The 25,882-nt window shown below is 44.7% G+C and overlaps 1 protein-coding gene across 1 annotated transcript in view; it reads left to right on the top strand.

Moving 5' to 3' along the window:
* Positions 1-25,882, top strand: part of Rbks (ribokinase) — an 82,976-nt gene that overhangs the window by 44,645 nt on the left and 12,449 nt on the right. Inside the window, exons 6-7 of the mRNA XM_005073564.4 lie at positions 1,720-1,811; positions 5,752-5,940. Of these exons, the coding sequence (XP_005073621.2) occupies positions 1,720-1,811; positions 5,752-5,940 (281 nt within the window). The remainder of the gene's footprint in view (positions 1-1,719; positions 1,812-5,751; positions 5,941-25,882) is intronic.

Raw genomic sequence — 25,882 nt, 5'->3', positions numbered from 1 at the left:
GATAATCCTTTATATTTGGACAACACTTATAGTTTACATGAGGCTTTTACATGCATTTTCTAATTTAAACCACACAATTGTCCTGTACAAAAATTTGAGCAGGAAAAAAAGCAGAATTTATGTGGGAGGACATTGTAAAGTCCAAAATAGCAAAAATGTGGCAATACTGTTAGCCTATACTAGCCAAGACCACTGATAGACCCAACTGTTAAATAAGACCTAGGAAATACAGAAGCAGTCTGGACACGCTCACAGGGTTGCTACAGTGGACCATCTCCAGAAGCCATGAGCTGATTAACATCTCCCCAGGACAGTGGGATGTGTCACTGTCAAGCTAGCTATATGAGAGTCGCCTAGGGAACTTGTGAATGTATGGATTCCCTGATCATATCAGAGATTCTCATTCAGTGGGCTGCAAGTGGAGCCTAGAAGTCCCACATCTGAGCAGGCTCTGCTGTTATGTGAACAAATTCATAGCCATGGTTCTGAAACAGTCTATGAGAACTGTAGCTAAAGGGATTTTTATGTAGGACTAGACAAGTGACATTCTTTACCACATGAATAGATGGATCCAGTTTGGTAAAAGAAGAACAGCCAATCTAGTTGTTCTGTCACAAACTGGGAGCTTTTGCAAATGGAAATTTTAAAGCAGAATTAGCAGAATTTCACACCAAAAACTGTTGTGATATATTATGCATTGGAGGGATGTGTTAGGATAAATAGAGCCGTGGTCTAGATATGTTGCTGTTTTAAAGAGGATCAGACCATAAAATCAAAAGGATGCTTGGTTCAGACACAGCCTGACCATGCCCCAGAGTCTGCATTGATGTCTGCATTTTCTCTGAAAAGCACTTCTGTCACTGTAATAATGGCTGTGACATCCTCTCTTCTCTTGCTCTGCTATCCCCATCCACCCTTCTGTGGTAGTTGCCTAGTCTGAGCTAGCACTCAGTCTGTGAATAAAATTTTCCTCCTTTCTCAATCTTCTCTTGTTCCCAGGTAGCTCCTGGAAGCCAAGAACGGAAGGTGTGTGTGTGTGTGTGTGTGTGTGTGTGTGTGTGTGTGTGTGTGTGTGCGCTCGCACGCGTGTGTTAGCATGAGTGACTTTCTTTAATCTATTGTGGAGGCATGCATGGGTACACAAAATACATATATATACCTCAGTTTCCTACATGCTGTTAGTACTAGGAAAATTTCAAATTCTAATTCTTTGCTGTTTCTTTCCTGTCATCGCTTTTTTTTTTTTCTTCCCTTAAAAATGAACTTATGGACCAGCCCCACAGATAAGCGCTTATATTAACCTACAGAAATGGCCACCTTTCCACCTGCATTCATGCATGCCCTTTCATGACAGACTGTTGCTTTAATGTTCTTGCTGTCCTGGCCTGAACTCTACAGTCATGTTAGTTGTAAATATGATGCTTACCCTGAAGCCAAAGTGGTAAAGTGAAAACCAGAGGAAGTGGAAATAAGAAGAACTGATGCTAGACTGTCATTGAGATGGAGATCTTGACCCTTTCTGTATCTGTGGGTTAGTAGATGTTTAATCTGGTGAGTGCAAAATGATGGCGGATTCTCTCACTTAATGTCTGTACATAAAAGGTATGAACATGCTATACTAAAACCCATTACTTTACATCTAACCTTAAAAATATGTAAAAATATTAAGTTAATATTTTTAAATGATAACTATTAATTCCCGTTCCCATCCCTTTGCAGTGAAAACATTGTTCAATCCAGCTCCTGCCACTGCTGACCTGGACCCCCGGTTCTATACCCTCTCCAATGTGTTCTGCTGCAATGAAAGTGAGGTAAAGACCCAGCATGGTTCTTCTATAGAGAACTTTCAGGCAATTGGACAAAACAAAGAGGCAGGGCTAATCGCATCAGTTTGAGCACATATGAATTCACTATTTTATTGGTGTGTGGAGGTCAGGAAATAACTAGGCCCTGAGTGGGGCAAAGGATTCTGAGCCATAGCCCTTAATCTGATGCTGACTATACCCGTGCCCAGTCCCCACACTATTGATACATTGTCTTCATTTTAATTATTTCACATTTTCCTGGACTTGTTAATTTTAAAGTTGCCAGGTTGAACAAATAAAAATACAAGATGCCTAGTTACATTTGAACTCAAATAATTGGTGAACAAACATACAAAACTATTTGTTGTTTTTCTGAAAACCAAAATTCCCTGAGCTTGTGTTTTATCTGGCAACTGTAATTTGCACACAACTCCTGGAGTGGCCGCTGCCTTATAGTGCACAGCACGGTGACCACACGGTGGAGAGACTCAAGTTCCCATGGAGGCTGCTGTGTAAGGAAGGAAGCAATGTCTCATCGAAGGGTCAGAATATATACACCCGTACAACATACCAGTCAGTGCAGTGATGTTATATACTCTTTCATAAGAGTAGGAATGAGATCTCAATCACGGTTTTTACGGAAAGACAGTCTTAGACAAAAACTCTCTTATTGTTGAGTTGCAGAACTCTTATGCATTTTGGCAATGCAACACACACAGGGAGGAAGGGATTGATAATAAAGGTTACTTTCCCTTGATGCTGAGGCTGAATGAAGGTCTAGGCTTTCTTAACCTGCTCTCTTGAAAATGTGATCTGTCAGGACACACAGGACAAGGAAGGGTGCTACCTGGAAACTAATTCTAACAAACCACAGTAGCTTATGCAACATTTTTGAGCAACCACCATGGCTAGGCATTGGGCTAGGAAAGGGACTTGGGGGAGATAGTGACCATTTCACAATAAGAGGTTACATTACTCTCTGCCACCAAACTGGCTTCGATTCCCTGGGTAGATACTGAAAAAAACACTATTTATACTTCAGACAATTTTCACAGCCCAATTTTTTTATTCAGTTGATGTATCTTCTCCATTAAATTACAAAATCCATTAAGACACAGCATCTGTCTTACTGTATCCTGTCCATGTCTTTATATTTACCTATTTCTATACAGTAAATTCTCCAAAGCAATAGTAATTATTGTCATTCCCAGTTTCCATGCATAGGGAATTCAGTTAGGGCATAGCATAGTTTGTACTTGCTCTGTGCCTGGGGCAAGAGTTGAAAACTTCAAAGGCTGAGGGATTCTTCATCCATATTTGTAATAGTTGTTATTATGTTTCCTAAAACATAATGGGACTTATCCATGTCTTGCCTTTGGAGCCTGGACTTCTTCATACATGCACACAGGAACACATGCACATACATGGATGGAGGGGTTGTCAACAGAGATTTCAAAGTTTTTTAAACATGATTTTGTTTAGATGTATGTATTTATTTTATGAATATGAGAGCTTTATTGACTTTGTGACAGAAGAGGGCATCAGATCCCACTATAGGTGGTTGTGAGCCACCATGTGGTTGCTGGGACTAGAACTCAGGACCTCTGGGAGAGCAGCCAGTACTCTCAACAGTTGGTCCATCTCTCCAGCCATGACGTCAAAGTTTTTAGACAGTATCAATGAGTATCTCTGAAAATAGATCAGTTAATTTAGCAGACAGAACTGGTCCTGGGAAAACAGATTAACACAAAATTTATTCTTTAAGATAATGGCCTCAGGACTGAAGAGATGGCTCAGTGGTTAAGAGCACTGGCTATTCTTCCAGAGTACCTGGGTTCAATTCCCAGCACCCACATGGCAGCTCACAACTGCGTATAACTCAGTCTCCTGGGGATCCAATGCCCTCACACAGACACACATGCATGCAGACCACCAGTGCACATAAAATAAAAATAAATCATTAAGATGGGCAGTGGTGGTGCACGCCTTTAATCCCAGCACTCGGGAGGCAGAAGCAGGCAGATCTCTGTGAGTTTGAGACCAGCGTGGTCTACAAGAGCTAGTTCCAGGACAGCCCCCAAAGCCACAGAGAAACCCTGTCTCAAAAAACCAAAAAAAGAAAGAAAGAAACTTAAAGAAATAAATCATTAAAAAAAAAAAGGTGTAATGACCTCAGGTTCTGTTCCCAGCACCCACATGTTAGCTTACAACTATCTTTAACTCAGGGTCTAGTGCCCTCATCTGGCCTCCTCAGGCTCCTGCACACACATGGTACACAGACATGCACTCAGACACATAAAAAATTAAGTAAATATTTAAAATTAAAAGATGGTCTCAGAGTACAACCAGTCCGGACTGAAAGGGGCCACACAGAAGACAGGAAGAGAAGTTACATGGCCAAGTTCAGGAAGCCTTTGCTATTGGGATCACAGAACAAGCAAACACCTGAGGAATAGTTTTTATACACCAGGATTCGTTTGGGCATGCCCAGAGCAAGTAAAAGTGGTATGTAGTCCCATCTTAGGAATATATAGCATACGATTAAACTGTAACACAGGAAAGACATAATCTGGTTATACACTTTGAAAGGGTTTTATACATTGTATGTGTGCATGTGCATACATTCTCATATGCCATGACTTGTGTATGGAAGTTTCAGGGGAAGGTTGGGAAGGTCCTTCGGCTTAGTGGCAAGTGCCTTCACCACTGAGCCATCTCAGCAGCCTAGTTGCATACTTTGCATTTTCATATAACAGATGGGTTTAATTTGGGCACATTCACAGCAACTACAAACAGGGCATACATGCACTCTTATACAGTATGTGGTTAAGCTGAAATATGGAAAAGAATATTTAGTTATATACATTGAGTCAGAAAGCACCATATAATTCCTGGAGTGCTTTTTTTAACTACCTGTGTTACAAGCAGAGAAGCACCCCAGAGATGCCCAAGATGCTTTTCTGTTCCAGGAGAAAGACTGATCCTCCTCATTGATTGCATTTAATTATTGTATTTACCGTATTTACTGATTCAAGGAAGGTCATAGAGGCGTGAGCAGCAGAGGGCTGTCCTGCTTCAGCTTCTCTAACAGAAGCAGACAAACAAAACTGAATTGTCTGCAGCAGCATGAGAAAGATGCCACGCCAGGAGCGGCCTGGGGACTGGCATCTTTAGGTGCCCGTGTTACAGGCGCCTAATATGTAAATCATATCTGATTCCCCCAGTTATCCCAAGAATTTAAAAAATATTTTTAGACTTATTTTATGCAGCCGAGTGTTTTACCTGTATATATGTATGTTCTGGTGCCTGTGGCAGTCAGGCGAGGGGGTGGACCCTCTGGAACTGGAGTTAAGGTGATTACAAGCCTCCGTGTGAGCTGGGAAATAAACCCATTCCTCTGCCAGCTCAACAAGCGCTCCTAACCACTGAGCCATCTCTCCAACCGCCCCCCCAACCAAGAAAGTTTTGTTTGGGGTTTTTGTTTTTGTGTGGATTTTGTTTGTTGTCATTTCTTACTTTGTAATGCAGGCTGGCTTGGCCTCCCAAATACTGAGATAGTAAGCCTGAAACTACACCATACCCATTCCAAGAATATCCGACACAGTAAATTTTTGTTGTCATTATTTTTGTTCCTTTTTTTTTTTTTTTTTTTGAGTCAGGGTCTCACTATGTAGCTCTGGCTGTCCTGGAACTCACTCTGTAGAAAAGGCTGGTCTCAGACTCACAGAGACTCGCTTGCCTCTGCCTCCCCTGGGGTTAAAGGTGCACATTACTACAGACTTGTTTACTTTAGTTCCTTTTATTTATGTTTCTGCACCAGTGTCCTTCAAGGTTCCCATTGCTTTGATCATTGTGAAGAATGGGGGAGGCATTTTTAATGGGACAAATCTGCATTAGATCTCAATTGCTTTATTCTCACCATGGTTTATTTCCTCATGTATTCCAGGCTGAGATTCTAACAGGCCTTGTAGTGAATAACCCGACCGAGGCTGGGAAGGCTGCATTGGTTCTCCTAGAACGGGGCTGCCAGGTCGTGGTCATCACCTTAGGGGCTTCGGGATGTGTGACACTGTCACAGACGGAGCCTGCTCCAAAGCACATTCCCACCGAAGCAGTCAAGGCTGTGGATACCACGGTAGGCTTCCAACGAAGAATCCTTTTTACTCTAAATTATTTCTAGCACTTGAAAATCATCTAATAACAAAGATACCATGTCTGAAGATTGAGATGATGATATAAGACCTAGGAGTGGTGTGACAGAAGACAGCCAGGCAGGAGAGCCATCTCTTAGTCCCCCCTAAAATTCACTGGGAGACTTTATGTCACCAACCTTCTCTGAGCCTCAGTTTCCTTATCCATAAAACATTGCTGTATTTCCTATATGCATTCATTCAGTTATGTGGCAGCCATGCTCTGGATGCTAGCAACCAATGAGGAAGAAGGCTGGAGCTAAAGCTGCAGCAGTAAACACAACATGTCTTAGTGTAGGAATGATAAGCCTCACTGGTTCACAAGGCTCACTGGCTCACAAGGCTCACTGGCTCACAAGGCTCATGGCTCACAAGGCTCACTGGCTCACAAGGCTCACTGGTTCACAAGGCTCACTGGTTCACAAGGCTCACTGGCTCACAAGGCTCACTGGCTCACAAGCCTCACTGGCTCACAAGGCTCATGGCTCACAAGGCTCATGGCTCACAAGGCTCACTGGCTCACAAGGCTCACTGGCTCACAAGGCTCACTGGCTCACAAGGCTCACTGGCTCACAAGGCTCACTGGCTCACAAGGCTCATGGCTCACAAGGCTCATGGCTCACAAGGCTCATGGCTCACAAGGCTCATGGCTCACAAGGCTCACTGGCTCACAAGGCTCACTGGCTCACAAGGCTCATGGCTCACAAGCCTCACTGGCTCACAAAGCTCACTGGTTAACAAGGCTAACTGGTTAACATTCTTTGTTTTGTTTTCTTTTGTTTAATCTTTGTGTTAGTACACAAATAGGTTTCATTGCTGCATCTTCACACGTGTCATACGGTCTCATGATACTTTTGCTTGGACTCTCCGTCCACACACACTCTGCCCTTCTGCTAGACTCTTCCTTCACACAGTTCTTCCTCCTGTTTGCCTTCTTATTGCACGTGTTTGTCAACTCTACTTCTCACCTCCCTGAACAGCTCTTCCTCCTCTCATTATCCTCTTTTTAGTTACACACACACACACACACACACACATACACACGCACACGCACACACTCACACACACAGTTTTAAAACTGGGTTCTGCATGTAAGAGAAAACATGGCTCTTGTCTTTCTGAGTCTGGTTTATTTTGCTTAACATGGTGATCTCCAGTTATATCCATTTTCCTGCAGTTGTCATTCTTCATCCTTCTTTCTGACTGTATAATGTTCCATTGTGTGTATGCACCACATTTTCCTCACCTATTCGTCCGTTCTGCTTCCTGGCTACCTTGAATACTGCAGCAATAAACTTGGGTGTCCAGGCACAGAGATCATTCTTTAGACAACAGATGATAACGTCATTGCAGGCTTCTGTGTCTCCTACATATAGCTCATTTAATGCTTGCAAAAATTATATGAAGCAGATGTGTCGTCATTCTCATTTTACCTTCTAGAAAGTAAGAGAGCAGTGGTTCCAAAAGTTGCCCACACAAGCGCTTTTGCAGGAAGGTGCTGTGTTCAGGAACGTGCATGAAACAGACAAGTCATAGCTACCATGGGAAATGGGAAAGTGACAACTTGGGACAACAGTTTATGATTACCTACCTAGGGAAATAAAAATTGTTTAGTGTTAGAATTCAGAAGAGCTATCTAGGTGGTGGTGGCACACGCCTTTAATCCCAGGCAGAGGCTGGCAGATCTCTGTGAGTTTGAGACCAGCCAGAGCTGTTACATAGAGAAACCCTGTCTCTGGAAAAAAAAATTGAGAATTCAGAAGAGCTGACCAGAAAAATATGTCAACTTCAGGGATGAGAAATTAGCATTAAATAAAGAGGAAAAATTTAGGGGTTTCATTTATAAGAAATTTATATATGTTTGTTTTAAAAAATTGTCCTGGTATGTTTTTGTTAAGAAACAACTTTAAAATACAATTTGTTTTTCAAAAGTGAATCCTGAGAGGGAACCTGGTAAAAACATGAATGGGCTTTGCAAAATATTCCAGCACTCTAGCAGCTGATGCAGGAGGATTTCCACCAGTTTGAGACCAATCTGGACTCCACTATCAGCCTCTTCCGCCCACCGCCCACCCCCCACCCCCAAATGAAAGGAAGACTATAGACGAGAAAGGACACTTGCACAATGAAGTTAGTGCCCCGGATGCCCTCTGAAGCATGCTGCGTTGGGCACCGAGGACTGTGAATCATTAGATCTCTTTTCTGTCTTGTCAAGAAGAAAGGCCCCTAAATCAGAAAGGTTCGTTAGTTTACTTCTCCATCAGACTAAAATTGCTCCAAGTTTGGATCAAGATGAGAGAAATTTCTTCTCTTGCCAGAGTGACATGAAGGGCCTGAGGATAGGTTAGACCTTTGTGGGTACGGAAGTGGCCCGGCCCCTCTGCTTAGCGTGTCGGTCACAGCCCTGGTGGGTTGGTGCTCACAAATGGGACCTTTGGAGCCTTTTGACTCACTCCCTGTCACCTCTGCTCTTCTTGTCACTCATGCAGGCTCTCTTCCTAGAGTGATCCCAAACACTCGGTCCCCACACCAGGTGCCTCCCCATGTCCCCATCTGTGATGTCAAATGAAGATCAAAGAGCTCACATCAGGGAGCAGGGCAGCAGGCACCAGTTAAGCAAAGGGAACGCATGCTCAGGACCACACAAGGTCACTACTTGGGGTGGCAATAAGTTGGGCACATTCAAATGAGTAGTAATGACTCAATTGCTTCATTTTGGAAGACTGGATTCCTTGGGTCCTACCAATCTTAGCCTTGACAATATTAACACAGTAATGTGAGTCGAGTTTTCACATTTTGATGATACTTCTTGTGTTTTATTTGGATCTTTGCACTTACTGATAAGTTTGAAGAATAAAGATTCCAAGCTCATGTCCCTGCCAATGCAAAAAGCTTCTTCTCTGTAGAAATCACCTCAACTAGAGGGGATCTAGAGCTGGAGAGGCAGGAGGCCTAGCCTTGCCCCTCAACAGTTGGCCATGACTTAAGCAGGTTAGAAAACTTCTCAGAGCCTTAAACACCTGCAGAGGAAGCTTCTGTGTTAACGCTGTGGACTGGGAAAAGCACCTGGCAGAGAGGAGGGGACCACAGATAGAGATCTGACTCCTGATCTCTTATATTTTCTTTTGAGGTCTAGATACTTTCTTTCATTCATTCAACAAATACTAATTAAATTCTGATCACATACCAAAGAAAGAACTTTTAAAAGGAAAGCAATAGTAGATATCCCAGCATTTAGAGGACTGAGACAGGCCTATGAGTTTGAGACCAGCCTGGCCTATATAACTAGACTTTATGAGACACAGAGACTTGACAATGAGATGGAGAGAGTGTGTGGATATGTCCAGATTTTTTTTTTTCATTTCCTTGCAGAATTTGGTGTGTCAAACACTGAGGAAGTGGACTGGGGATTTAGCATGCCTTGCATACAAGAGGTCAAAAATGACTGATTTAACAACCATAACAACACAATGGGGATTATGATTATATTGTAAAAATGAAAAGATAAAATGAGTGTGTATTTGTGTATACATACACTAAATGTTCTTCCATATTTGGAAGTTAAGAAATGTTATCTAAAACTGATTTTTTAAATGACAGCACAAACATGTTACCAGAAATTCAAAATAAATGACAGAATTAAACTGAAAGAATTTAAAATATTTCCCTTATAGAAATAGGAATGGAGAGGAATGGAACATATACACATAAGCTTCATTACTAGACTACAAATGCATGGCTTTGATTTTAAAAAATAGCACAGGGGTAGAGGGATGGCTCAGCAGTTAAGAGCACTGGCTATTTTTGCAAAGCACCCAGGTTCTGTTCCAACACTCACATGGCAGCTCACAACCATCTATAACTCCAGTTCCAGGGGATCTGATGTCCTCTCCTGGCTCCTGTGAGCTCCAGGCACATACATAATACACATACATACATACATGCAAAAACTCATATACATAATATAACATAATAGATGTTTTAAAAAATAGCACAATGAAACTACTTTATAACCACTAGAATATCCACAGCCAAGCCCTGAAAATAATAAGTATGATCTAGATTGGGGAAATTAGAACCCTTGTACATCAGTGGCAGGAGCTTAAAATAAATCATTCACTTTGGAGAATAGTCTAGAAGTACATCAAAAAGTTAAATATAGAGTCCACAAGTGGCCAACAGTGCTACTTCTAAGTAGATACCCAAGAGAAATGAAAATAGATGTATACTGATATTCCAAGTAGTATTATTCCCAGGTACCCCAAACTTGGAAATGCCCAGTGTTGCCCAGCAGCTACATGGACAAACTGTAGCATATCAGTACCTGGCTAGTGTTGTATGCTAAAAGGAACACTGGTGCATGCTGATGCGTGGCAAGTACTTTACAGACTCTGCCCTGCCCTAGCCGCTCCCCTGTCTTCCATGCTTATCCAGCAGCAGCCTCACCGCCTGAACCACATGCAACTATTCAGCCAGTTTAAGATGAAAGAAGTCGCCCGGTGGGGTGAGAGATTCCTGGGGTGACGTTTTCCCCTCAGCAAACAGCCCCTTGGCCTCCTGTCAGCAGAACATCACTGGCTGCTGTTGGCTCGCAGGCTTCTCGCTTGTCCCCTCCTCCACTCGCAGACATCAGGCATGACACGGATGCAGGAAAGTGATTATTGGTTGGCACACTGTCCACTTGAGACAGCCTCTACGTCAGTGCTGCTGCTTGCTGCTATATTCAGTTTTGCCTCTGTCGATAGTTGAATATGCCACTTCTATTTTTACATCTGTTTCTCCCATTGTGCTGGGTTAGAGGGTGGCAATAGCTGCAGATGTCCTCTGTTCAGTTTGGAAGACATGACAGATGTGTCTCCTTTCCCATTTCTGCATCTCAGCCTCAGATCGTGTGCGTGTTCTATGCAGGAGTCAACGAAAGTACATTCTGTGTCACACACACGCGCGCACACGCACACACACACACAGCAATACTTAGGGGTTATCATGCTAGCATGATGAACTGCAGCATTATATTGTCGTCCTATTATTTGGCCCTGTAAGCTCTGTAAGATCCTTATATGCTGATTGCCTTTCTTTGTGTAAATGCTTAAGCCCTAGAATCTGCCCTAACACTGTCATTTCAAGAATGCAGGACTCAGGCTAAATCTGTGTCCTCCAGAATCACTGGCTTTACGTCATACACCATAAATCAGGACGGATAACTAAGTCGAGACTAAACAAAAGCAGGGGAAAGGGAATGCATCCTCCCACTCGGCACTGCTGTTTGTTCTGTTCGTCCTGTCTGCGTCTGACAGGACTCAGAATTGCTGATGAGGCCCCCATCACATCACCTGCCTGGACATCCCCTGATGACAGACCGTAAGAATTTGCTCTAGGGATTGCCCAGGAAGAAGTACAGGTTGTTTCTGTGAAAGTTACTGAGGGAACAGTATAGGAGGGTGTGATTGCTGTCACTTGCTAGACACCTACAGGTGGCTTCTTTGGGGTGTATTCTCCCATCCTGGGGTCTGGCTTTTATGATCCTATCCCAACGATAGGTTCCCGTTACTCCACCACTTGGGTACTGTAAGACTGACAGTGCAGTGTGGAGCCCAGCGTCTGGGGTCATTAGTCCATCTTAGTAGACCTTTCTCCTACCCTGCCCCTGCGCCTTGTTCCCCTGCCTGCCACATCACTACAATGGGCGTAAGGCCCAACAGCTAATGCCAAGTGTAGTTAGAACCAATGAATGTGGGTCACAGTAAGAGGTGTCTCACAGCCCAGGTGCTGGGAGCACTGCTTGCTCCAAGCCATATGGCAGTCCGCTGGGAAGTCTGACAGCTCCGATTGTCACGTGGCCGCTGCTGAAGCTGCCTGACATTGGCCTGTTTCCCCAGAAGTGCACACTCCCTCCTCCCGCTTTGCTTTCCAGTCAGATGCACTGTCGTTGTGTGTGCGGGGTTTCTACATAGTCTTTGTGGATCTCTGTCCAGAAACAGAACAGAATGTCTGTGTGTCCTTCACTACTGAACACGGAAGAGCTGGGAGAGCAAAATACTGCAGTGAAAGAATAACAGAAAGCTGGATACTGAGGAGGTGACTACAGAGTGCTTAAGACTTTAACTCTGTGTCAGCGTAGTTTTTGACTTTTTAATCCAAGAAGAGATTTTGTTTCCTTCAGATTTTTAACCTTGGGAGACTTACTCTGTGGACACCATTGTCAGTCACAGGACCATGTCCTGCCGGGATGCAGCTCAGCTGAGAGATTTGCATAGCATGGGTGAGGCCTTGGGCCCAGTGCCTTCAGAAGCTCCTGTATCCCACCAGGCGCTCATTCACTTTCTCCTCTGCTTCTGAGAGGAGCACATATGTACTGTGTGACAGGGATGAGGGTGCGGCATGGGGAGGGCACCAACTGGGTAGGAGGAGGAAAGGCTAGTGCTTGTGATTCTGTCACCAGAAGCAGACGCTTCTGCAGCCCCCACATAAAATATCCCTCCAGAGTAATGTAAATAGGCAGGTCTCAAAACAAGAGGTACAGAACAACAAAGAAATCACACAATGCTCACCCTCACAGGACACCAGAAATATGCCCATTAAACAGCAGGGAGAAACACTACCCATGAGGTTGGCAAAAATTAAAGGTAGAGCCGGGCAGTGGTGGCGCACGCCTTTAATTCCAGCTCTTAGGAGGCAGAGGCAGGCGGATCTCTGTGAGTTCAAGGACAGATAGGGCTGCACAGAGAAACCGTATCTTAAAAAACAAAAGGAAAAAAAAAAGAGGAAAAAGAAAAGGTAGAATGCCCATACTCCAACAGCTCAAAACCACACTCTGTCACACCTTGTACTTCTAATGGGAACATATTCTTAAGTGTCTTCAGAGGGTGACCTGAGAGTACCAGTTAAAACACACTTTCTCTCATGCCTAGTAAATCCCATTCCAGGAGTCTACGCCACAGGTATGATCACGTACAGATATTCATGCAAGGATGTTTATTTCAACTTTCTGTTAACCCAAAATTGAGAAGATGGCATGTGCTTAGTAGAGGAGGTTACACAATAACTGTGTCGTGCTGGTTATTGGAAAGTTACTGCAGTTCTCGGTAGGTAAATATAGATTGTACGTCTGGAGCAAGCTCACCAGGCTGTTCTGATCACTTCTTGGGAAGGGAATGGCTTGGCGTGATCATCTCCACTTTCCCCTTCATATCCTTCTGAGTTGTTTGAGATCGTGTCCATAAACTTGTGTTTTTAGGGTATTATCTTATTATTTGAAATAAATTTTTCTTTGGGGCTTAGCCAAGAGCTTTGTGAGCCATCGACATCTAGCAAACAAGCTAGGTCCCATCATCGCTCCAGGGCTGTGGGTGTGGTCATACAGAGGAGCCCTTGCTGTCCAGTTTAGTCTTGGCTTCACAGTCAGCCTCTCATGCACTCTAAGTCTCCATGTAACCAGACTGGGCCACCCCTCAACGTGAGGGCTTCTGGAAGGACCAGTAGTGCCTTCTTACTTGGGGTCCTCGGGGGTCCAGTCTAGACATTTCAGTGCATACTCTGACAGGATTTTTTTCTTAATCTTTTTGAAGAAATAGTTTTCCTCACAAACGTTACTTTATATAGTTCCCCTTGGAAATACCCCGGTAAATGTCGAGCCTGCTGCTTCTGTCCATCATTCAAATGTGTTGCACGTCCTCAAAGAAACTGCTCATGTTCAAGCTCCCTTCTGGGTGAATCTGCTGTTTCCAGCTTGGCTCCTGGGCCGTCTTCCTCACACCAGGGCACTGAGCCAGCCTACTCTGCTTTTGTCATGGGTCTTGGATTTAGCAGCTGGCTAACCAGGAAGACTTGTAAAGGGGACCAGGCAAGGCTATGGCAATGTCTCAGTCAGTAAAGTGCTGTTGTACAAACTCCACACATAAGCACTAGAGTTTGGAAGCCAAGTACCCCGTAAAAGGCTGAGCATGATGGAATATGCCTGCAATCCTGGTGCTTCATCAGCCACGCCCCTCCTATTTAAGATGGTCCCAAAGCAGGGCATGCTAGCGTATGCCTTTGATCCCACACTTGCGAGGCAGAGGCAGGAAGATTAATGTGAGTTTGAGTCTAGCCTGGTCTACATAGCAAGTTCCAAGACAGGCAGGATTGTGAGACTCTTGGGAGTGGAAGAACATGTGACACCATGATGAGAACTGAATCGTGTCCCCACAAGTCCACATGTTGAAGCCCATTAAGGTTAAGTGAGGTCACAGGCATGAATGCCCTAGGAGGCAGTTCCATGAAAGAGCTCACTCTGCATGCACACAAAGAAAGAGCCGCCGGTAAGGCCAAGAGAAACGCCATCTTGGTGACACCTTGATCTCAGACCCCCTAGCATTGAGAACTCTGAGAAATAGTTGTTTAAGCCACTCAATCTGTGGTTTGTTGGCAGACTAATACAAGGAAGCAAGTGAGTATGCCCAGAGGTGACCCAAAATACATTCAGAAAAGTCAGATGTCCCCTGGGGAGAAAATGATGGGCAGCAAACCAGCAGGATGAGTCAAGTCACACTTTCAGTAAAAAGTGAAGGTTGCATATAAGCTGACGGCTCGGTTTTAATCCTGCTTTAGCCATTAGCTAGATACACTGTTCTGAGCAAATAAGTTATGTATTGTCTCACTCCTCGCCTTTTGATCTGGGTGACAGTCCACTTCTCTGTGACTTGACATTCTAGCACTGACACTCTTGTCACTTGTCATGATAAGACTTCTATAATAATTCCTTGTCTCTAGATCTTGAGAAGTTGCCAGATCTTGAAAAGGCCTTGCTTTCTTGTACTTGTATTGCAGCCTCAATGGAAGGGAATGACCCACTGTAAACCCTGAATACCGCCCAGCTCGTGCGAGCACCCACAAAGAAATGACTCACTAGTATATCCCTCTGTGTCTGTCTGGTTACTGATGCCATTTGGGGGTTTCTAGACAGCAGAATCCAGGAGCTTGCTTTGCCCAATGTACACAGAACCCAGGCACTGCCATCTTCCAACATAGCTGCTTCCTCTACAGGCAAGGTCTGGGCTGTGTGGGAAGTGATGTGGTGGGATCGAGTCATTTCCCATAGCAATGGCTCTGGCAGGTTCACACCCACACATTCTTGTCCCTGAGGGACCATTCCTGGAGGAGACGTGAGATCTCTTACAGACTATAATCAAATTCTCTTTTCATTAAACTTCTGTGGTGGGAGCCTGAACTGTTGAGGGCAGCGACCCTTTTTCTAACATTTCCCAACTGCCTTTGTAGCTCAAATGAGTTAGCCACTCCTACTGTCCTGCCTAGCAAACTCCCCACGCTCAGGACCCGGCTTAGGGTCCCTTGTGAGGAATCCCAATCTACACTACCCTTTGGAAACACCCAGAGTTCTAGCTCCTTCTGGAGAGTAACTGGCTGAGTGCAGGTGTCGCTCCCCTCTGCTGTCTCTGGGGCTGCTTCCCAGGCTTCATCTCATCCCTCACATTCTACATTTAAAATATCCAGGGAAAGGTGAAACCAGAGGTGCAGTGCTCCTTATAAATTATTTGAAAAGGAAATAATAACTCAGTGTTCCCTTTTACAATATCCTCATTTAATAAAGACCACAACTATAAAGTCCAGGTTACAGAGAGTGAAAGACACCTCTAAAACTCAGGAAGCCCACTGAGTCCTAAAGTGTCCTCCTGGGGCTGGACGATGGCTCAGAGGTGAAGAACAGTTGTTTTTACTCTCCCAGAGAACCCAGCTCCCACATATGGCGGCTCACAACCTGAAACTTCAGCTCCAAGGGATACAACACTCTCTTCCGGCCTCTGCAAGCACACACACACACACACACACACACACACACACACACACACACCATACACATAGTTAAAATGAAATCTTTAAAATAGCCCTCATTGGATTTGGAGAAATAGCTCAGTAGTTCAGAACACCAGCTGTTCTTCCAGAGGACCTGGATTGGATTCCAGGTACCCACCTGGTAGTTCAAAACTGACTGTAACTCCATTTCCAAAGGACCCAGAACCTTCTGGCCTTCATGGGCACACACACACACACACACACACACACACACACACACGGTGCACCCACGCACATGCATGTATGCAGACACACACAATTGCAAAACATTAATACACACAAATAAATCTACTTTTTTTTTTCAAATAGCCCTCCTTGCCCTGAGAATGACATTTATAAAAATACTCTGAAAACTCTGCTGACAGAAAAGACCAAAAATGCACAAGGACTTCGCTGGTCATGAGGAAAGGACCAAGGACAGGGCAACTGCTAAGGCAGCTGACAGACAGGACACAAGCCATCTGTCATGCCCTGAAGGGCTGCATTAGCCGTGTCACACCACTGGCACATCAGCAGATCACCCCGTTTATTAGCTAACCAGGTGGAATTCAATGTTTGAAATTATCTTTCTTAATCTTGCATGTGATCAGTTGAAAACCCAGGGCTCTAAAAATCTAATTGTAATTACTTACCAGAAATGTCATCTTCATGTTGAAGAACTGAACCAGGGCCAAGCGTGAGGCTACTTTTTCTGTGTTTCTGATGAACTACGCCACAGCAGGACTGGGTTCACATATACAGGTGCCCAGGGCCCCATACTAGTGCTCCAGGGGGGTCTAGGACCAGTCCTCTCTCAGACATGGCCCCACACTAAAAGTGTGGCCATGGAGAAGGGCGGCAGGGCTGGAGGAGCAGCCACCTCAGTCATAGCAAGAGCAGTCCAGGGGGAAACTTCTAAATCTAGGCTTGGAGTGTCCTGTGGGCCTAGCAGCGTGGGATGGAGAGGTGCATTGTAACCATCTATGATTGGCATCTCCTCCTCCTAGCACCCTACTCTCCAAGTCTACCCATCATCACCCCAGCCTTCCGGAGCCTGGTCAGTGGTGTAACGGAAGGCAGCGAGCCTGTGATCTGCTCCTGGCTTCTTTCCTTGGCAACTGTACTGGCATTGCAGGGCAGACCCGCCAGGACTATACTGTGGGTCTTCTAAGCGCCTCCCATAGAGTGGAGACATTTCTGGAGGACACTTGATTGAAACTGTGAAGAGATTTTTTTAATGGCATCAAACTACAGGCCCAAAAAATTGGAACCATGCAATGTCACCCTCTTCATTGGCCACTGCTGCTGATGGAGACCAGCAGGAGAATCAAGAGCAGGTGTGTGTGGCTCACAGATGTGGACATCTGCCTGCTCTTTGTAGAAAATAGTAGTGCATGCTATAGGTTGTATTCTGTGTAAATATACTGCTAATGGTATAAAGGGAAGACGGTGTGTGTGTGTGTGTGTGTGTGTGTGTGTGTGTGTGTGTGTCCTACCTACCTTAATCATCTCCTGAGTTGCTGGGATTATGGGATTATAATCACATGCTACCACACACACAGATTTTTTTTTTCACTTTTTGTTTGGATTTGGGGGGATTGTTTTTTGTTTTTTTTTTTTGAGACAGAGTCTCACAATGGAGCTCTGGCTGTCCTGGATCTTACTATGTAGACCAGGCTGGCCTCAAATTCACAGGTATCTGCCTGCCTCTTCGTACCAAGGACTGGAATTAAAGGTATTACACCACGCCGGGCGTTCACTCCTTTAATCCCAGCACTCGGGAGGCAGAGGCAGGCGGGTCTCTGTGAGTTCGAGGCCAGCCTGGTCTACAAAGTGAGTTCCAGGACAGCCTCCAAAGCTACAAAGAAACCCTGTCTCAAAAAACCAAAAAAAAAAAAAAAGGTATTACACCACTATACTGCCCCCCCCCCCTTTTTTCTAGTAAGGCAGGATTTCCTATGAGTCCAGGCTGGCCTCAAACTTGCAGTCCCTCTGCATTGGCTGCTGCCCAGAAGAGGAAGAAGCCTTGACAGCATGTCTCTTTTATTTCCTTTTCCCTACTGCTGTTCCTTTAGAAATATAAGGGAGGGAGACTTGACCCAGTGATAAAGAATAGCAAGAATGAGGCCTTGGGTTTAGTCATAACACCAGAATAATAGCAACATAGAAAGCCTTTGGGGGATTTTTGTTGTTACTGTTTTTCAAGACAGGTTTCTCTGTGTAGCCCATCTTGGAACTCACTTTTGTAGACCAGGCTGGCCTGCCTCAGCCTCTGCCTCTCAAGTGCAGGGATTAAAGGCATGCACCACCAGCCCCGGCAGCTTTTTTTAAAGAATATAAAACTTCCCCGGTGGTAGTGTGCGTACCTTCAATCCCAGCACCTAAGAGCCAGAGGTAGGAGGAGGATCTCTGTGAGTTCAACTCTAGCCTGTTCTACATAAAAAATTCCAGGACAGTCAAGGCTGCATAGAGAGATACTTCCAAATAAATTAATTAAATAATCCACAGCGTGCACCCTTATTAATTTTAAACATTTTGCTATTTTAGCCTTTTTTTTTTTTTTTTTTTTTTTTTTTGGTTTTTCAAGACAGGGTTTCTCTGTATTGTTTTGGAGGCTGTCCTGGAACTCACTTTGTAGACCAGCTGGCCTCGAACTCACAGAGATCCGCCTGCCTCTGCCTCCCGAGTGCTGGGATTAAAGGCGTGCACCACCAACGCCCGGTGCTATTTTAGCTTTAAGGAGATTTTTTTTAATCATTTGAGAATTTAATACGTGAGTACTGTATTTACATAATTTCCACCCCACAGTCTCTTCCCTCCAATTCCTCCTCACACACACTCCAGTCCCTCTTAACTCTACTAGTCACCCAGATAATGTAAATGTCAAAGTCCAAACGGAACAAAGGACAGGATCCAGGTTCCAAAGTCTCAGTAGATTCAGGATTTCTTGCTATTCTCTAAACGTGTGACTAATTTTCTCTGATTCTTTCCTGAAGGAGTCTTAGATTCAACATCCCACTTTGCCTGAAACTCACCTCTATCCAAACAAAAGCACTAAAACTGAAGGCCCCAAGAATACTAAGGTCAATCAGGGAAATGGTAATCAAAACTACATAGACTTAGGAATGATGTCGATTGTGATCCCAACACTTGGGAGGCAGAAGCAGGAGGATTAGGAGTTTAAGGCCAGCCTGAGCTATATAAACCCTGCCCCCCCCAAAAAAACCAACCTGTATGAAAATCCCATCTGACCCCATCAGAATGGTTGTCATTATGAAATCAAACAACAGAGACTAAGGGGATCTCTCAGTCTATAAAATGACCCCCCCCAGCCATGTTTTAAAAGCCAAGTGTGCGTTTGCAATTTAGTGCAAGAAGGCAGAAGCAGGCAGTTCCTTAGGGCTCATGGGCCAGCTTGGGCTACCTGTTACATGGCAGAGGATAGCAAGATGGTCATCTTGTGGAAAAACAAACGCCATTCAGTTGGTCTCAGTGGTTTTCAAAATGTTCTTGGCTCCTGGTTCACTAGGGCTGAAGCCGGTTTCCACAGAGAGTAACAGTCAATGATACTACTAGGAGAAATGTAACATACAAAAAAATTCTAAGTCTCAAGTGACTTCTGTGTCCTTCAAAGGCATGCATACCTTTCTTCTGGTGATTGATCTGTCCAGCAGACAAGTGCAGAGAGCAGAAACCTAGCTGTCATTTAAGTACCAGCTGCCATTCAATAATAATAAATATAATAATTAATACCTAAAATAAATAATACAAATGCTAAGTAATGTATCGCCTCCACATAAGCACCTCACCGCACAATGCTAGTTCATGCTGTTTGTCTACCGCATGTGCTTAGACCCCAGCTCCCTCCTGACTGAAACAGCCTCCCCTTCTGCCAGGGACCTCACAGGCAGTGCATGATGGGATTGTGGGGAGAGAGAACCAGGTATTCAGGCCAAGGGCCAAGCACTTCGCAGTGAACCACCCCAACCAACTTTTAGCACAGTTTAGAGTCTCCAAACAATCTTGCTCAGTTCATCCCTTCATCCTCACAGCTCAAAAGCCAGGAGTGGGGCAGTCACTGTGAGGAAGCGGCGACATCATAAATAACCCAGAAACCCTCTCCTAACAGCAACTGCATGCTGATTTTGTGGCCTAACAGCTCAAGCACAGAAAGGCATGGACACGGCGTTGTGCAATGACAAATTACTCAGAGTTCTGTGTGTGGCAGGGGTGCAGCCTGTGGTTGGGGCTCATGCTATCAGATGCCTTTGCTGTGTGATAATCGGCCCGATCTGAGCCATTTAGCAGTTCCCAGAGAACAATGGCCTTACTTCAAACACCGCTCACCAGGAGAGGAAAGCAGCTGGTGGAGATGAGCACTTGGCAGAGAATGTTGGAGTCAATCTTGGGTAGGATCCCAAGTCATACTGGATTAACTGTTTTCTGTCTAGAATGGTGGAGTCACCAGGAAGAAAGCTCACTGACCACAAAAGGCAAGGCCAGTCTTTAGGACCCGATGAGTCACCAACGGACGCTTGGTTTTAAGTGCCATTTATTCGCAGATATGGAAAGTTATTTATACACAAAGCCTTCATTAACAGTGCTGGAAGAATAGGACCTTTCTCATCCCACTTTTAGTTTTTACTCAGATTCCTTTTCTCCTTTATTAATTATAGGATGAGTTAATCTACCACAGACATTTTGGACAAATAGGGGTCCTGACCAGTTTTCAATCTCCTTAAGCCATTTTTCTCCATGGCTTCCCAGACTGCAGAGCAGTGAAGACCCTAAATGAGGGTCAGTGAATTCTGCTGCACACAGCCCAAGCTGGCCCCACCCCAGAACCTGGGCAGCTACAGCAACTATGGCCCATCCATGAGAGGCGTGCTGGTGAGTGACACCTGGACATGGCCTCTGGGCCCAGCCAGCTTCAGCAAGTGTGACAGAACTACTTACTGAGGTCTTAACGATTCTTGGCAGCTTTCATAACACACTCAGCTGTAAGTAAAACATGAAGTGCTCTTATTTTATTATCAAGCAACAAGCAAGACAGTTTCCCCATTTCCACTCAGCATCCAGTAGAGATCGAGAATAGAGAAGGGGCTTTCCGGGATGGCTGAGCATGCCTTAAAGGATGAGGCTTAAGCTTGGACTGCAGATAGAGTGGGGTACACAAAGGATGTCTGTTTTGCACATTATTCAGTATGTCTGCATTTTGTATGCGACCCTTTGGATGCAAGCGTTGCTTCAGAGTACCCCAGCAGAATGGTCCACCTCAGAACTGGTAACTGGCCATGGAGAGGCCCCCACTGACTGATGAAGCTTAGAGAGAGCCCTGATCCACAGGCAGGCCCAGATGCAGCCAGCAAACGAGAAGCCATTTGTCACCCTCCTGAGCACCACAGTCCTGCACATGTGGGAAACTTAAGGACCCCTCTCCCCAAGCACACTGCATCTAGCAGGGACTTCTTTTGGCTGTGACTCAACCTTAAAATCCCAGAGAGGCAGTTGTTATGATCACCTGTTCTCTTACAAATAAAGACACGGTACCAACAAGTGAAAAACCCAGGGGTTCGGCCGTGGAGGCTTAAGGAGCTTTTTGCTTTGTATTAGTTGAAGTTTAATCGATGTGGTGGAAATAGGGAGACCAGAGTCATCTTTAATCTCACCTGCAGCCTCTGTGGGCAATGAAGCACTGGCCTGAGCAAACCTCAGCCTCATCTCACTTTGATTTTACACTTGACCTCCCATTGATCCTCTCTGTTTTCACCCATCTAAGTGAAAGAAAGCTTTAGCCCACAAGCCTCACTCCAGATAGAAATACATAATTCAAGAGGAATACGGATGTCAAAGAGGAGGCACGCCAATTTGTGTCAGCATCGCTGTAAAATAAAGAGGAGTACAAGGAGAGTTTAATGCAATGTAGAATTGAAATGAAAATAGAGCCAATATTTAGGCATTTCTCCACCTCCTTCTCCCTGCTGTGACACAAAGGGTTGACTCTCGGTACCAATGTCATATGTTGTTTGGTGGTTTTGGATTTTGGGTTTTTTTTTTTTTTTTGGTATTTTGGTTCTTTTTTCCTACTGGGATTTTTTTTTTCTTATTCTCTGGGTGAAATGTTACATGTTTGTCTCTGGCATCTAAAATTTGACCTTTTCACCTGTTCCATTCTGATCACAATAGCAAAAATCAGGGAAGGGAAAATCAGACTTTCCCTCCACCTTCCAATGTGCACCCTTCCTGATAGCAGCAGAGAAAGGACCCCTGCCTGCTCAGCGTCTCTCAGTAGCTCTTAACTCTTCCCTGACACCGACCTGACGAGTCACTGCCCTAACTGGAAGAAAAAAATTAAAGGCTGATAATGAACGTCTCAGTGTGAAGCTGGGCAAGGTGTTTCTGCTCTCCCCATTCTTCAGTGCCCAGGGGGAAATGATTTTCTTCAAACCAGCCAGGCGCAGCAGCACACCCTGCGTTCTCCAAGCAGAGGCAAGAGGTTCACAGCAGGTTCGAGGCCAGCCTGGCCTATGTATTATGCTCTGGGGTACAAGGGGAGACTGTGTCAACAGAGTCAAAACAAGCAGAAAGAGACCCGTCTGAGTCCTTCATTCCATTTTCTCCCATTGTTTTTGACGGAATGGTGAAGTTCCATAGTTTGATCCCAGACCTAAATGACTAGCCTTGGTTTCTAAATGATTCACTCTTTTCCAGAAGTAAATTCCTCAGCCCACAGCATCAGTACCACCTGGGAACTCATTAGGGATGCAAATCCCAAGCCCCACCTTAGGTTTAATGGGTCTGAAAGTTTGAGGGTGGAGCACGGCCATCCCATTTTAACAAGCCCTCCAGGCTAGTCTGAGGTCAAGATTGAAAACCCCTAGGTTATAAGATGTACATTTGCTTCCACTGAAGATATTCAGAGGTATGCCATATATTCTGAAGGTATTTTAAAATATTTATGGGCAAAGACCAAAGCCTTTCCAGGTACATCTTGACTGCCACCAGCCAGTGGCCTTGAACTCTTTTTTAATAAATATTTTTTATTTTTAAATTTAAATTTAAATTAGAAACAAGGTTGCTTCACATGTCAATTCCAGGTCCCTCTCCGTTTCCCTCCCCTGGCCTTGAACTCTTATGCTTGGTTTCTGTCTGGAAAATTAAAGCCTGGCTGCCTAACAGGATTGTAATGAGATCCTATTTAACTGCATAGCCTGTAAACAGATAAGAAAGTGAAAGGCCTGTCACTCTTCAGGCAGTATTCTAGGGCCGTGAGCATTGTCTGCCATAGGAGCAGAAGGGTCTGTATTATCATTTCCCTGGCCCAGCCAGTGGCCTGCTGGATGTGGCTCAGGCTCTGCCATTTGGCCTCACCAAGTTGACCTGCTGTTAAGGAAAACCGTCTCCTGGTTAGTGCCTCACCCAAACCTAAGGGACCGTGTGCTCGCGCTCAGACATGCGTTTCTGCTGGCTTCCCCCGATGCTCTGTGCTACTCTGTGAGGGTGGGCAGTGTGTGAATACCATAGTGCTCATGCTGAGTGCACACAACTCCAGAAACTGCCATCTCAGACTTTTAAGGAGGAAGCCCAACATTTGCCTTGACACCACCCCTTAAGCAGCAAAAAAAACAAACAAAAAACAAAAAAAAACCAGAGAGACAGTCCCTCAAGCCAGCCAAATCTACAGAAACCAAGATTGACAAACCAATGTTTGTTGACAAGATTGACAGCTAATGGTGAAAAGTGTAGGTAGGTTTTCACTTCCCAAATTAGCGGTCACAGACAGTTTCACCACAGAAACCCTCAAACAGCAAACGCCCTGTGCACTGCTACTTTAATCTGAAAACCTCACAGACTTTTGGTGAGAATCTGAGGAAGAAGGAAGCAAAACCTTTTCTACAATGTTTGTTAGGAATGAAGTTTTCGTAAACTAGTTCCCACTGGACCAACTTTCATCTGCAGTGCAACAAAAGGAATATGGCTAAATTTTTTCTAGCTATGAAAAACAAATGATCAGCTAACTATAGAACTAAAATATGAAATTATTTTTTACTGAAAAATGTATATGTACTTAGCAAGTCTGTAGAGATACAAAGTAGAGAGGTCTAAAGGCAGTAAATGGTTTGCCTTCTTTTAGGGGGATGAAAACTTCTAAACTTAGCGGTGATGGCTCAACCCCATGACTACACTAAAGAACAGTGAATTGTACTCTGTGAGCAGGTGAACTAGAGGCGTATGAATTAGATCCCAGAGCCAGGATCTGGGGAGAGGTTGTTTGTTTACTTGTTGTATTTGTTTTTCTGTGGGAGTCAGTGGTAGCTCAATAATGGAGGCCCTGGGTTCCATCATCCCCAACACACACACACACACACACACACACACACACAAATCAAATGACTAGCAGATTATATAAATCAAGAAACAAGTTTCAGTGCTTAATTAATTTGAAGTTCTGATCATAGGTCATGAAATAGTTTAATATTTTTTGTTTTTGTTTTTCAAGACAGGGTTTTTCTGTAGCCTTGGAGCCTGTCCTGGAACTTGCTGTGTAAATCAGGCTGGCCTCAAACTCACAGAGATCCTCCTGCCTGTGCCTTCTGAGTGCTGGGATTTAAAGGTGTGTGCCACCACCGCCCAGCCTATAGTTTAATCTTTTAATCACAGTATTTTGAAGTGAACTATCTCAGCCTGCCTAATCATGAACATTTAAAGTGGCAAAGACATGGGAATCTGTGATACTATAATTTGTCATGTTTCCTACAGATTATTTAGAGTGAAGGTCAGCTACATTTACACAGAGAGATGAAATCTGGGTTCTGGCTGGCTGTCATGGTGCTCATAAACTGAAGTGGTTTGGGAAGGCAGGAAGGCTGGGGTTTAGGCTGGGGCTGGGGAAGGATGTGATCTCATCTCCTGAGGTAAACATGAGCTGATAAGAGGAGGACAGATTCCAATGGCAGCCATGCACTAAGCCCTTGCGTAAACAGCCTGTCTCAGGGTCAGTCCACCAGAGAGCTCACTGTCACATCTGCACAGGCACTGTCCTGCCTGGGAAATATCGCCAGCCACCCAGGTCCCCACCTGCTTCCCAAATTCCTTGTTCTGTGGCTTTGAGACTTCCAGGGTTCACTACTAACCATGTCAGAACTTCTGGCTCAATGGAAAAAAGTGGGAAGCCACCAATGGTTGTCCCCATACCTTGCAGTGGAGTATTTGTTGGTAGGGTTACTCACACACCAGAGACCCTGACTGGACCACTTGCCCTTTGGGACAAGAGGCCTTAATTCAGCATTTCTCTTTATTTTCATTATCACCCTGTCCCAAAGAACTTTGTAAAAAATTTCCCTATTGGTCCTCCCTTTTTCCCCATGAAATGTTAAAAAAAAATGTAAATATACCCGTGTACAGTATATACTATAGCTTTTTTTTTTTTTTTTTTTTTTTTTGGTTTTTCGAGACAGGGTTTCTCTGTGGCTTTGGAGGCTGTCCTGGAACTCGCTTGGTAGTCCAGGCTGGTAAAAGTGATAAGTGCTAGGGAAAGAGACTCAATGGTTTTTTTTGTTGTTGTTGTTTGTTTGTTTGTTTGTTTTTACGAGGCAGGGTTTCTCTGTTTTGTTTTGGAGGCTATTGGTCCAGCCCAGCCTCGAACTCACAGAGATCCGCCTGCCTCTGCCTCCCGAGTGCTGGGATTAAAGGCGTGCGCCACCACCGCCCACTATAGCTCTTTAAAGAGACACCAACCACTGTAGTTCCCAGCCGGGAACACATGCCCTGTATGAAGGAAAACTTTGTCAGAGTTTGTGTGCTCATCTTGGCAGTGAGTGGTGACGTTGGTCACATGGAGAAGGGGACCCAGCAGCCTGATGGTGTCTGCTCACCACCATGAGCCCTGACCTCAGTTTCCAGTGCTGTCAGAGGAATCTCATCCCAAGCTTGCACAGTCACCTGCTGCCTCTTGGGCTCTGCTGCTACCTCTCCCTGGCAGTGGTAGGTAGCGTCTACCCAGCCATGGAAAGCAGAGTGCTCGCAGAGGCTCAGAATGCTCCTCCAAGCTTCAAT

The sequence above is a fragment of the Mesocricetus auratus genome, unplaced genomic scaffold, assembly GCF_017639785.1.
Source record: "Mesocricetus auratus isolate SY011 unplaced genomic scaffold, BCM_Maur_2.0 Super-Scaffold_100024, whole genome shotgun sequence".
Taxonomy (NCBI): domain Eukaryota; kingdom Metazoa; phylum Chordata; class Mammalia; order Rodentia; family Cricetidae; genus Mesocricetus; species Mesocricetus auratus.
The sequence above is the reverse complement of the archived record's forward strand: the minus strand, read 5'-3'. Positions and strand labels throughout refer to the sequence as shown.